Source organism: Tricharina praecox (genome assembly GCF_024521635.1).
Source record: "Tricharina praecox strain CBS 144465 chromosome Unknown BZA05scaffold_31, whole genome shotgun sequence".
In the NCBI taxonomy this organism is placed as follows: Eukaryota; Fungi; Ascomycota; class Pezizomycetes; order Pezizales; family Pyronemataceae; genus Tricharina; species Tricharina praecox.
In genome coordinates, this window is record NW_026250433.1 from 63212 (window position 1) to 76518 (window position 13307).

Sequence of the window (13307 nt, forward strand, 5' to 3'; positions counted from 1 at the left end):
ACTAGAGTAGTTCGTTAACTAGGAGCGAGCGCGCAGGCACTGCTGGGAAATTCGAGGCGGTAAGGCGCTTGTGCTTGTGCTTGTGCTTGTGCTCGGGCTTGGGAGGGCGCGATGGGTGCGATGGCCGATGGCCGATGTTTCAAACTTTCGACGAGCCAAGGGAGGTGGCCTGAAATGAAGGAGTTCGAAGCGGGTGCATTTCGTATGCCCTTCGCGCGCACACAGCGCACATGACGCGGAACGTCCGGGAAACGACCGACGGCCGCCGACTAACCAACCAATTAGGCGCGAATGGAACGGGGGGGCAGGTACTAACTACGGTAGTATGTATGATAGATGATTCCTCGCCCGTGCCGTCATCATGGATGCCTAGAGTATATAGAGCCTTAGACGGTGAGGTGAGTGAGTGAGTGACCGAGCGAGTGAGTATTCCGCAATCTACTCTAGCAAAACGCTCCCCCTTGCCGCGGTCGGCTGCTCCACGTTACATAGAGTACCTACACACCGGATACGACGAAGCGATGTGCCGCTCGAAGCCCCGAACCCTTGCAAGTTGCCCCTAGTGGCAGTGGGGGCGCGCTCCTTGTGCACGCCTGAAGGCTGATACTCTACAGCTGATACAATTGAGCCGACGTCGAGCAGAGTATCGCCGGTCGAGGCGGGTGCGCTTGGGGGGTGTGGTGCCCTAGTACTAGCAGCTTCCTTCCCCCCAAGCCCCGTGAGCAGTGGGGCCAGTCCAGCACTCCGTCTGCTGGAACTTCCATTACCAGCTCCGTGGGGGGAAAGGTGCTGCATAAGTTTATGCAGGCCGTAGAGTAGTGTAACTGCTATGCACCGTTTGAATGGGGGGTGCGGGGTCCCATCAAAGCTGAAAATTATGCTGCCGATCCCAGGATCAATGATCAATCGGATGAAGCGCAAGCGCAGGGTCCGCACCACACCCACTCACAGCGCACAAACCGCACACCACACCGCACACCGCATACCGCATACCGCCCACCGCATACCACACACCACACACCACACACACTTCGCTCGCAACAGCCCACCGCCTTGGCTGTGGAAACACCAAGCACCACCACCACCACCACCCAACGTGGGAGAGTTTGAAACAAGCACCGACCCAGCACTAGGTACCTAGCAGTGGGGAATGGGAATGTGCAGAAACATATGACGACAAGCTCAATCCTCCAAGTCGCTTCTCACTTTTACATATCTTTACCGGAGTAAGCCCAGCCTAGCCCACTGAGCCCACTGAGCCCATCATCCGAAGCGGGGCGGGGCGGGGCAGACCCGACAATAGACGCAACATGACTGGATCGCGGAAGAGGTCGGCTGAGCGTGATTAAGTGATGACCGTGCATAGGTAGAAAGCACGAGCGAAGAAAAGGTTTTCGCATACGGGGAGCCCCGTTAATCCCACACGCCCAATCAAAGCCGCCCAGCCGACCTGCCAGCCAGCCAACCGACCCGAAATTGTTTTAATTTTTTTCCTTTCCAAAAAGAGAAAAGAGGCCCATGTCTCATCGTTGTAGGTACAGGCACAGTCGGATACGAAGGAACGAAAAAATGCTCCCAGTCGAGTCGTCTAGGTATGCCGCCTGCCGCCTCTCCCACTGCCTGCCCAGAAGCTAAGTTCTCGGACATGATGCTCCCCACACCCAGTGCTGTGCGCGTTCATTGCCGCTTATGGCCCCTCGTTCCGTGCGAGTGCGAGTGTGAGTTCTGAACCTCGCCGCCCCAGTCCCAGTCCAGTTACGAATACCGGTATCGCCACTAGTTGGTAGTTAGACGCGGCGTCCGCGCCGCCGCCGACGACGAGAGCGGAACCCCCCGTTTCCTCCGTCGCGTGATAGTGTAGTTTATGTACTGGTAGGAGCTTGCATGACGCTGTTTTGGACTGTTCTTCGGCCGCGCCGCCGCGGGTGTGGTGTCGGCGCGCGTGTGGTTTCGGCGGGACCAGAGACGGATAGTTAGCGACAGGGATGTGATGTGAATAGCCGAGTGATGGTTGTGATGCAGCCGTGATGCAGACAGGGTGTACTCTAGCCATGATTCAGCCGCGAGTCTGGGAGCTCGCGACTGGCGAGTGAGCGCTACAACCGCGAGCACCGCGGGCACTGAGAGTACCGAGAGTAGCGGTTAGAAGACCGTGGAAGACCGTAGAAGCTGAGAATTGACGGACGATACATAGCGCAGGCAAGTCGGAGTCGACGTCCACAGTCCACTCTCTGCCGCCGTACAGTCAAGGCTAACTGTTCTCTGCGAAATACAATGAATCCGGGATCTCGAAATGACTACCGGGGTGGCAGAGTGAGGGAGGAGCTGTTAGCGAGAGGAGAAAGTAATGGAGGAGCTGTCGGCGAGCGGAGGAAGTGAAGGAGGACTCCCGTCGGCGAGAGAAACCGAATGTGGTTAGCAGTGGGTATCAACGTTGGTCGGCATCAACGTTGGTAGGCATCAACGTTGACGGCCATGGCGTGGTCTTCTTCTTCTACTTCTTTCTCGATCATCCTCTAACTATAGAATAGACGATCAACCCCTATCTCCTCTTTCTTTTGTGTGTGCTCTCCTCTCGATCCAGCCTCCGGCCTGGAGAGGTGTTTGCAAAAGAGCCGTCTGCAAACCGCCGTCCAGTGGCGGCTGATTCTCCTCTTCGAAAACACGAAAACCCAACGGATCTGCAAACGACTACCCTACGGTACGTACCAGGCCCGCGGGTTTCCCTCCGGATACGGAATACCAAGGCATCGCCGCTGGGCTGACAGTGCACTTATACACACACATACGTACTTACGTGATTCCCGAGCCAGCGAGTTTCAGATCCCCACCCGCACGGAAATCACAGCGCGGAAATCACAACGCGGTTGTAAGGAGAAACAGCGATGGATATGGAGATGCACATTGCACATACATGCCTATCAGGGGAAGGGAGCGAAAACAGGCCAGGGACCCTACCTAACCTACGACGGTTGACAGAACTGGTAGGTTTCGGTTCCGGTTCCGGTACCCGGATGATGGCCGCTGGCAGGGGGGAAAGACTCTCCGAAGCTGGCAATCTCCTTTCCAAATTCTGGCTGATCCTCGTCATGAATGTGCGTGGTGGTGGTGGTGGCAGTCTTTAGGCCGGTGATCACCGACTGCCATGGTGTCTCTCTCTCGAAGGAAGGTGGGTGGGTGGTAGCCTGGTACATAGGGTCCCACCGCGCCGCTTTATTACCTGTGCCTGTACCTGTACCTGACCCGTACCCACTGGTCGGCTTCAGGATGGCTTTCTCCTTCCAGATCGTCCTGTAGCACTCTACGGATCCGGCTGACGTCATCCTAAAGATGCTATGATTGGCGGCGTGAGGGAAATCGCGCCGACACACACACATTCGTTCGAACCGAGCGAGGGAGGGATGGATGCAGCTCTGCCTTAGCTATCGGCCGTCTATGGTACATACATATCGCCACTTGCTCCACCGCAGCCACCAACTAATCCCTCCCTTCCCTTTCCTTTCTACTACGATGTCTTGCGCAGCTAAAGTGCAAGCTCACGCCAAAAGTTCACTTTCTTACCTTATGTACCTACCTAGTCTCTTGATGGTGGAATGGGGGGTGGCTGCATTCACATCCAAAGCCACCCACCGAGTAGGACGCCCCCCACCAAAGGTCGATCTGCACACGTGCAAATCTCCGAGTAGGTATCTAGCGGACGTGTAGTGTAAGCATCCATGAACCCACAGCCATGGCTTCCTTCGTCCCAGCACAGCCTTGCGCGCGCAGCGGCGCAGGATGTCAGCCGACTCTCCGCTCGGATAAATCCCAAACCAAACCTGTGGCCTGCCATTCCCGTCAGGCTAGATGCGTAGCTAGTCGCTCTCTTAGTCCGGTGAGACGGTGCTGCTGCGCTGGTGAGGCAGAGGGGAGGAGGGGAGGACGAGGGAAACGCCGGAATGAGGCGTCAAAGGCGCGCTTGTTGCTTATTGCTGGTTGATTGTTGGCCCCAACGCTCCGGAAGGGGATGGTTCACGCGCATCGCTCTGTCCAACCATGTCCGGCCTTGGGGGAGTGAGACGATTTCGAGTCTGCTGGAGGGGGGTGCGGCAGACAACTTCAGTCTTCAGGCTTCTTCTGGCCCGTGGTGAGCGCAGAACAGCAGAACATGTGGACGTGGGAATCCACATATGTTCTTTGCTCGAGCGGAACCGGTTCTGTCACAAATTCTTCATCTGCGGATAGGTTTGCAACTTTCTCCTCCCCTCCTCCTCCTCACATCATCACCATCATCATCATCAATCCTGTTCAAACGGCCAGCAATCCAGCCAGCGAGCCAGCTGGATAACCACATACCGACCAAGTCCCTCATGCGCGTGTTTGCCTTGCTTTGAACAACAGACAACACCAATCTGTGCCAAGGATCCATTGCGCTGGCATTTCCGGTCCGTGGTGAACTAATTCGTTACGTCGACGACAAGTCCCATCTCGGTGAGGGCGTGCTGTGAGGATCCACACATACATGGTTGGGTGGTGGGTACCGTAGGTCCGTAGGTAGGTACTTAGGAAAGGAAGGGTGTGTGTCGGCGTCGTCATACGTACTTTGTTGCTCACACACCTCACCTCACACCTCGATTCTCGTGACAGCCACTCAGCTCAGTGCTGTCGCTTGTGGGGGATAACTTACGCCCGGCCGATGGCGCCGCGCGCAGGCGGCAGTTGAGCTAATGTCTCGGTGTGTGTGATGCGTGTGTGGGTTGGGTGGGTTGGGTGGGTCTGACCTAGTGGAGGGAGGGGGGGAAGGGTGATCATTCGCCGGTGACACGTAGAGTGCAAACGCAAGGGCTCTTCCCCTCGACCAGGACCCCGGGGACGCTGGGGGAGTTGGACTTGGGACATTGTGACCTGATCATGATGACGATGGTGAATGATACATTCCCACTCGCCCCACCACCCCCCCCCCCCCCCCCCCCGCCAGAGCTCCAATCGTGTTTGGCTGTGAAGAACAATGGGCTGTATGTATGTATCTATGTACGTACAAGACGGATTTTTTTTTGCACTTTCGATTGATGCAACTCGCATACATGCAATCCACTTTGTCCTCTTCACTTGCAGCCTGTGGTGGAAGAAGAAAGGAAGGGGGAGGATAAGGATATATGCGAGGCCTAGGCGAAGAGGGAGGGGGGGTGCGGGACGTGTGCCAACTCGGTGGAAGCCAGAAGGGATGTTTGCTGTGGATACATAGACACATACTAAAAACCTACATAAGTAGGTAGTTTTGGTCTTCCGCGGCACACGCGATAGAAAAGGGGGGTCCCAGAGTCCCACGGCGTGTTGTCGTGGGCCACACTGCGCCGCTTTTCCCGCCGGCCCTTGCAGTGGAGTGACTCGAGCTTAGTTAGGCCACCTCCCAGGGTCTAACTAAGCCGCGGGTCAGAACACAACATGCAGCCGTTCCCACCACCAGGTGCGATTTCCCATGTATAGTAGCGCCGCTTACGGTTACGTCGGATCACGCGCAAGAGTGACCCTAGTTAGAGTAGGCCGGCCGCGGCCTGGACGCAAGAAACAGACGCAACCCAAGGCATGAGCCCCGCGTCCTGCGGCTGGCCACAAAACCGGAACGATGACCAAACACACCCCTACTACTCTATGTGAATACGTTAAGTACCTATATATCATAGAATCACTAATCTGAGCTGGGAAAGGGTGAGTAGGTGGGAGGGAGGGAAGGGGTGTATGTATGTAAGTGTGTACAGTAGGTATAGTGTGTATGAGGTATGTACTCGATTTCGATTCGCATCCCTAATCCAACCCATCTCCGTGGAGGTACGCCCCTGTACGATGTACGAGCTATCCGAATACATCCCCAAAGTGCAAGAAAAAAGGAAATAAATAAATAAAACAAGAGAGGGAAAAAATAAAAATGAATAATAAATAAAAATGAATTACGGCTGCGGTTAGTTCTAAGCAGCCCCGCGTCTCTCGGCGTTAGCGTTGCTTGCGAGCTGCTATCCTCGTTGGCTAGGGTACGGAGCTCTCCTCCATCCTCACCTCAGTGTTCGCAGGGTGACGATTCTGTGTGGAATTGGCATCCACCCTCTCTCTGCCCCCCCCCCATTCGGATTGCATATGCACTACACCTCTGCTGTGCGTTTGCTGCTGCTGATACCGGTCAACACAAGACGGAATGATATCAGCAACGCAGCAAGCAGCAAGCACACATGGTGCAGATGAACGGAAGCAGCAGCTGCTCGTAGGCAGGCAAGCAAGCAGCCAGGCAGGTTGAGTAGAGTAGGTGATGTGCAGTGGACGGCACAGTAATCTCCTCTCCTCTCCTCTCTCCCACGCACGCACACATGCATGCACTGCGTCTCGTGCCTTGAAGCCTGAGTGACCAATCCTCCTCGCCGTCATGGACAGCGCCCTCCCCTCCCCCCCTCCCCGCCTCCTGGAGGGCCGAAATCATTCCCGCGCGAGAGTGACCGGCCATGATGTGTACTTACACTGCAAAGCCTAGACGGGACCAGGCCACGTCGTCATAACTATGTACACACGCCGATATGTTTTCCGTCTTGCGTGAGCGGTACGGTACGGTGCTTGGTGGCTGCCTTTGGCGTCTGCTTGTGGCAGCTGCCGGGAGAAGAGCGCTGGGCGGTGGGCGGTGGTAGCGCAGGGGCTGCGGCTTGTTTAGGTAGTTGGATGACATGGCTCATTGAGGGAAGCGGGGGGAGGGGGGGTTAGCCTTTGTGGTGCGCGCGGAATGCGATTCCCCGTGAAACCAACGAGACCATTTTTCCCCCTCCGTGAGTACCGTGGTGACGACGGGCGGCTGCGCGCTTGCAGCATCCTTCACCGGGTCCACGGAATCTCACTCGGCGCGCCTTCGCCGGCGCTTTGGATGACACATAGGGTTTCATTTCCATCGCATCCGTAGCCCGCGATAGATTTGCCGCGTGGCTTGTGATCCGCATTTCGCGCAGCCGACCGGAGCAAACACCTGTGACGAGGCGACAGCGCAGCCGTACGAGTGATCCGGCCTGAGTCTGCACCGTCTGACGCAGTGACACAACTGCAATGCCCAAAACTCCAATCTTTGAGTGGCGGTACCGTATCAGCCTAGCCAATCCTGTACCTTCACTGTGCTGGCTTCAGGCGGCGACTGGGTAATTGTGACGTTGCGACCGGGGGGCAGAAGAGGCGCCGATCTCGGCTACAGATCTCGATATCAGCCTTATGCGCAGGCATTTCATTGCAAGGGCCAGCTCTGGGCTCACTGGCCACGCTACGTCATACCGGGGGGGTGGGGGAGTGGGGACGTACTTAGCTTCTCGAGGAAGAACGGGCCGAGAGGGTGACGCACATACCATCACTCGGAGAATCCTTGAGAGCGCTGCACCCCCGAGGGTGCAGATGGACGTGAATCCCAGTAGAAATAGAGGTCTGAGTTGGCGCGAGTCGCCCGGTTCGATTTGCTCCCGCCCTCCCGCCGCGTGCAAATGCGGAGCGCGAGAGTGAGAGTACGAATGAGAGTGATGACTCGTGAACGGCTACAAGTGTGTGTGTGTGTGTGCGCGTCCGTACAGCTATTCCCGCACGTCGTCATCTATCGGCTCGTCGACTCCGTCCGCGTACATGACATGTACGTATCCGTGCAATGAGTGTTGCATGTTCGACATTGCGAAGGTCGCGTAGCGCGCTTCTTATACCTATTGTGAGGTCCTTCCGGATGCTCGTTACCATCCCAGTGGCCACTGTCTTCTGGTGGACCAGGAGCGTGGTGTGTTGTGTGACGGCCACGGTTTCGTCTGCTCTTTGCGAATCTTCCGGATCCTCCGGTCGGCAACAATTGCTATCCGAGTTCCGCGTCCCGCGCGCGCCTCGGGATCACTGGCGCGCACTCGGCGAATGGGTAGGCGAGGGCGGGAAGAGAGAGTGATGGGTAAAGGCCGCATGCGACAATAAATTGATGTTCTCTCTCTCTGATGGTAACTATTATATCCGGTGCAAAGCCTCGGCATACCACTACGGCTCGGGGTGACGTGTGAATACGGGTTGGATCGCGTGCTCGATGTTTCGAGGATCAAGGGTGATTACGAACGAACGAAAGATGATCCGGACGTCAAGGTCGATGTAAGCGCCATTACATGCTCCACCACTGGAAGAGACAAAAGAACGAAGCAAAGTAACCGTAGATCAAACAAAAAACACGTAAAACGGCGTATCGCATCAAGCAAGACAAGCTGACAGTAACAGCAGCAACACGAAAGTCGTCGTCCGCCCCGCTCTCCGACGCAGCAGTAAAACAAAAACAAAAACGACCCAGAACCCATTCCCTATCAATACACTACCCTCCACTGGCGGCACTCGAGCACGTGAAGAAGGCCGAAGATTACATTTTCGTGGCGGCGAAGGAACAGGAACTGCACTTCCACGCACCATCATCCCTTCCGTCGTATCCGGCTCCAGCAGCGAGAGCACTTCTCCTCTGGCAACCGATGGTTCCTACGCGGTCTTTTGCCATGCCGCCTTGAGGCCCAAGTAACTGCTGATGGCACCAGCAACACCGACGACGCCCTCGTCGAAGCCGGTGAGTCCCAGCCCAGTAGCGGGGAGGATGATGTCGCAGCTGTCCTGCAGCAACTGAGTTTGTAGCTTCGCGCGATCCTTGCGGATCTTCTCTCCCTCGAGTTTACCGTTCGCCACGGTCTTGATGATGCGGCTCTCGCGCTCCTGCATGGCTTGCAACTGGTACAGCGAGTGCACGATGCTAGCGGCGATTCCCGTCATCCACAGCTTCTGCGCATTGCGGTTTAAGCGCGCTTGCGTGATGGGCGACATAGTGATGATCTTTGTCGACGCGAAGAAACCGACGGTGTCGAGGGTGAGGTACCCCGCGTAACCGATTTGGCGCAATGCGGTCAAGTATTTAGCGACCGGTGTTAGCGTCTTTGAGTCGAGGGCCTATACATTCGTGCGGGGTTTAAGTTAGCACGGCTGACCGGGCTAATCAGGGGGGGTGCCAATCAGGCATCTATCTAGGGGAAAGGAGGTACGTACCTCGCTCGCGGCTTTCATGTGCTCGACGTTCTTGCCGATACGCATGGCCTTTCGTGCCTGGCCAAAGGTCTTCTTGATGGCATCCCACGGCGCGATCGAGGAGGCGGCGTAGCCCTTGCGGAGGAGGTACCAGCTGAGAAATCGGGCCATGTACTGGACCAGACGGAGGGCCTTGTCGCGGCCGACGGTTGTGGCCACGAAGCGAAGGTAGTGGGCCAGTGTAGGGTGGTAAGTGAGTGTGTCGGCAACCATTTTTGCGGTTTTGTTATTATTTGTGGCGGGGTGGTGGTGGTAATGAGGGATGTGCGATGAAGGATGGAAGATGAGGAGTGGTAGTGGGACGTCGGGTATTTGATGTGCGGGTGCGGGTAATGGGTGCTCGGCGACGGTGGTGACGAGGGTGGAGCGTTCATGTGAGAAGCGATGTCATCAACCGAGGATAAGGCAACGCGACCACCTCAAGCATCGCGTCAAGCATCGCCCGATGAAGATGATTAAAAACACCACATTTTACTATTGACTAAAGCTCTAATGTATAGAAAAGAGGATTACATTGGAATACCCAACCCGTGTGGATTCTGGATAGCCAGGCGAGTAAGCTGCATCATGTGATGCAGAGTCATATATCATGTCGTAAATGCACTTGGACCGACCCGACGGCTGAATACCTTTAGGGCCCGTTTGGATGTCCTCAGTTTTGGCGAAAACTGTCAGTTTTTCGAGAAACTGAGCAAACTAAACTGTAACCCTGTTTGGATGGCACAAAAACTGAGAGAAAAAAACTGAAACTGTGCGGCTCCAGCGATGTTACTGGTACTAGCCTCGGGAGCTCATTTTTTGCCGCCACTCAGTATCGCATTTTAACTTCAACCATGGACTCCCTTTACGGGGAAGAGAAAAAAGCGGGGCCACAATGTGTCCACTATTAAAGTTATGGTGAAGCCTATTATTCAAACTTGTGGCTGAGTATACTGAGAACTGCCAAACACTCTGTTCACCTCAAAGTTCCCCGGAAACCGAACTGGACAGTATTCGGTGTCCCGGCGGGGAACTGGATTTGGCTCTAAAACTGGAACTGAAAACTGAGGCCATCCAAACGGTCCCTAAGAGAAGTAGGATATAGAAAACCAAAACAGTCTAACGTCGGCTACGGTGGCTCAGAAGTGCTTCGTTGTTAGATCACCGTGGGTTCCGGTGATTTGGACGAGTCTGACGCGACACCCACAAGCTTTGGGAGGGGGTAGACCGGCACAGTATGTACAATACAACAGACATGCCGCCGTATTGCTCTTCGTTGTGATTAATTACAGAGGCTGTCCCAGCAGTCCTTCATGTCGCCTCCACGACGTCCCCCTCGAGTGCACGAAGCCACCTAATTATGTACATTACAAATGCCAAAATTCATCACTCGAAAACCGCCACCACGCCTCCAAGTTCCAACTATGCCGAGAGCATTCCATCCTCGTCATGGACCGTCTGCTCTATGACCGTGGTCTTGGTGATCTTGCCCTCGACCGGCACCTGTGCCTTATTCTTATTATGTCCCTGCATGATATTCTCCTCGCTCTCGCCCCACCAATCGCCTCCGACGACACCGGTGACGGTCGTGGAAATATCCGCGAGCGGATAGCTATGGGCGGCGTGGAGGTTCGGAAATGCGCGCGCCATGGTGTGGCGGATCTTCGTCTTCGATCCGCGATGGATGTATTTTGGTGGTGTGCCGTGCGAGGAGTGTTGCAGAGCTAGCCCGGGCACGTAACGGACCACCAGAGGCGTGAGGGACGGCATGCACGCGATCATGATGCCGACGCCGCACTCGAGGACTGTCCAGAGGTACGAGGTCCACATGTAATACGTGACATCGTACTCGCTCATGGAGCGGAGGGTGGCGGGGAGACGAGCGATGCTGGCGATGCAAACTCTGTTCGACGAAGTTAGCTAACGGGCTATCCATGAGGAAGCGAGCAGCAGCAGTGACATACATGGCACCCAACGCAAAAAGCCCAACGACAAGAATTTTCTGCCGCCGCGGAACTTGTAGCGTCCACATCTTCCGGATGGGCAGGCAGTATATCAACAAGTCCGTGACGATATCGAGCCCTGCGTGCGCGATTGCGCCGCCCTGGCGACTCACACACTCCTCGCCGGGGTAGTTGATGATGTAGACAGCCTTGACGGGCTTGCACTGGAGGACGATGGCCACGGTGAAGCCAACCCCCCAAGTAGCTATCACTGCCATCAACAGGTACAGAATGCGTTTGTGAGTGCGACTCTGCGTGCCTCCCAGTAGCCGGAGATAGAAGAAGCACATGGACAGCTTCGTGAGCATGAGGCACCACGTCAGGAAGATCTCGGCGATCCAGGTGAGCAACAACGACTTTTGCCGCATCTCGAACGGCATGTCCCACACATGATATCCCCACTTGAACCTCATGCACCCTAGTATCGTGATTCCGGCAAATCCGTGGAAGAATATCTGCATCCAAGTCAGTACCATCCGGTCATAACAGTGCATGTGGGGACAGGACGTGCCGCCGCTGGAAGGATCAGCCAATCATCAGCGCCAAAGTTCCGTCGAAAAAACACCCTCGAGTATATCCGCAACGCCAAAGCCATCGCCCCAAGCACCGACAGCACAATTGCCAGTATCAACAATCCACCCCCTCGTGTCTCCGGGTTGACCAGGTTGGGAGCCGACCATGAGTCGACCACTTCTTGCGGCGGGTCGAGCGCCATTTCCTTCCGTTCGTATTGATGCTGTTGGTGTCTCCGCTGAGAAAAAAAGCTATGCTGTTGTCATTTTTGCGCACCCCCGGGCCTCTTCAATTCATCGACACGAGAAGGGAATTGCAGGAATATACATCTGCTTTCCGCCGCTGAGTCCAAGACCTATAAGTAATAACGGGGCAGGTGCTTCACACCGTCGCCTTAGCCAGGACTTCATCCCGCTTCCTATACGACCTGTCAGGATGAGGCTATACACGAATCCCCACTCCAAACAGCATGCACGTTTGGACTGCCAGCTTCTGCCAGGGGGAATGCTGTCACTGACTTCAGGCCGAGGATGAAATCCAACATACAGAGTGTACATGGGTGCATGCCAATATAATTCTTGATTCACACCTGGCGTTTAGGCCGCAAAAGGTATGGCTCCGTGTGGCTGCAATAAACCAGTGCAGTAGTGACGATAAACCTTAAGGATGGCGGTTTGTACTCGCCCTCATTGTCGTGGCGCACGGCGGTTCCTACTACGAAATCACGAGGAGGAATGATCTAGGTAGGTATTGGTCCCTCAGCCATCGGCAGACAACATTGCGTAAACCGGAGCGATGTGGGCCCGGGAGGTAGCCGGTAGCTGATGGTCACTCTTCTCTGGAATTATCCGCACCGCTTTGGTTTTTGATTTCGGCATAGGTATGCATTGGCGAATCGTCAACACAACAGTGCCAAAGGCCAAGAATCCAAGATGTTGCGCCTGAAGTCCTGCATGCTGGATCAATCATCAGCACGACGCCCCTGCGGGGGCCGCTGCAGGGGACTTACTTTGGGGCGCTAAGAAGTGGGCCTTCCTCCTCCTCCACCTCCTCCTGGGACTTCTGAGGTGTGTGTAGATGTCCTCTTCCATGAAACCAGCGATACGGAAGGCAGGTTTCTTCCATCAAAACATCTGATCCACAGCATAGAATGTTCTGTCGCAAGGCTCAGGATCGAAATAAGGTAGCGAACAGCTACCGCCTACATAAAATATTGTGGGCATCCATGGGTGCCAGGTGGGCTGCGGAATTCTCTGGGTAACGGTGGGGTATCTAATGAAATATATCTGAAACAGCGATCCAATGAAAATCTCTCATCCCTATCTAGGAACGCGATGATCAGCAGAAGATGCGAAGATGGGACGAGAAGGAATAGCCTTAGGCTGCTTGAATTCTGCATAGGGGGACGAAGGAGAGAAAGTGCTAATGGAGAACAACAGAAAGGCTACCAACAGTAGGCTCCTCTAGAGTACATAGTGTGGAGGTTACTCTAGAGGCTACACAACGAAGCAGAACGATTGAGCTGGCCCGAATACCGGAACCTGGGCTATGTATCTGCCGTTATCTGTACCAACTAAGAACTCCATCTAATCGTGCATAGGTATCACCCTCATCGAATTGACGATTACCGGTACAGAACCGGAACAGCAAACATTTGCCAGAATGGTGTGGCTTTTCCAAATGTTCCATGAGTGTTCGTCTCTGCCACTCCAACATCAAGGCTCAAGAGTACCA

General features: G+C 55.1%; 2 protein-coding genes across 2 annotated transcripts; both read right to left on the bottom strand.

Annotated features, from left to right (window-relative positions):
- Window positions 1-8484: 8484 nt before the first annotated feature.
- BZA05DRAFT_448457 (peroxisomal biogenesis factor 11) lies at window positions 8485-9291 on the bottom strand (the record flags this gene model as incomplete). The annotated part of the gene is made up of 2 exons (XM_051487255.1): window positions 8485-8943; window positions 9040-9291. The coding sequence occupies 2 exons, from the start codon at window positions 9289-9291 to the stop codon at window positions 8485-8487; spliced, it is 711 nt and encodes a 236-aa protein (XP_051335741.1).
- Window positions 9292-10479: 1188 nt separating this feature from the next.
- BZA05DRAFT_343351 (uncharacterized protein) lies at window positions 10480-11775 on the bottom strand (the record flags this gene model as incomplete). Its single annotated transcript, XM_051481078.1, has 3 exons — window positions 10480-10960; window positions 11022-11468; window positions 11534-11775. The coding sequence occupies 3 exons, from the start codon at window positions 11773-11775 to the stop codon at window positions 10480-10482; spliced, it is 1170 nt and encodes a 389-aa protein (XP_051335742.1).
- Window positions 11776-13307: the final 1532 nt, after the last annotated feature.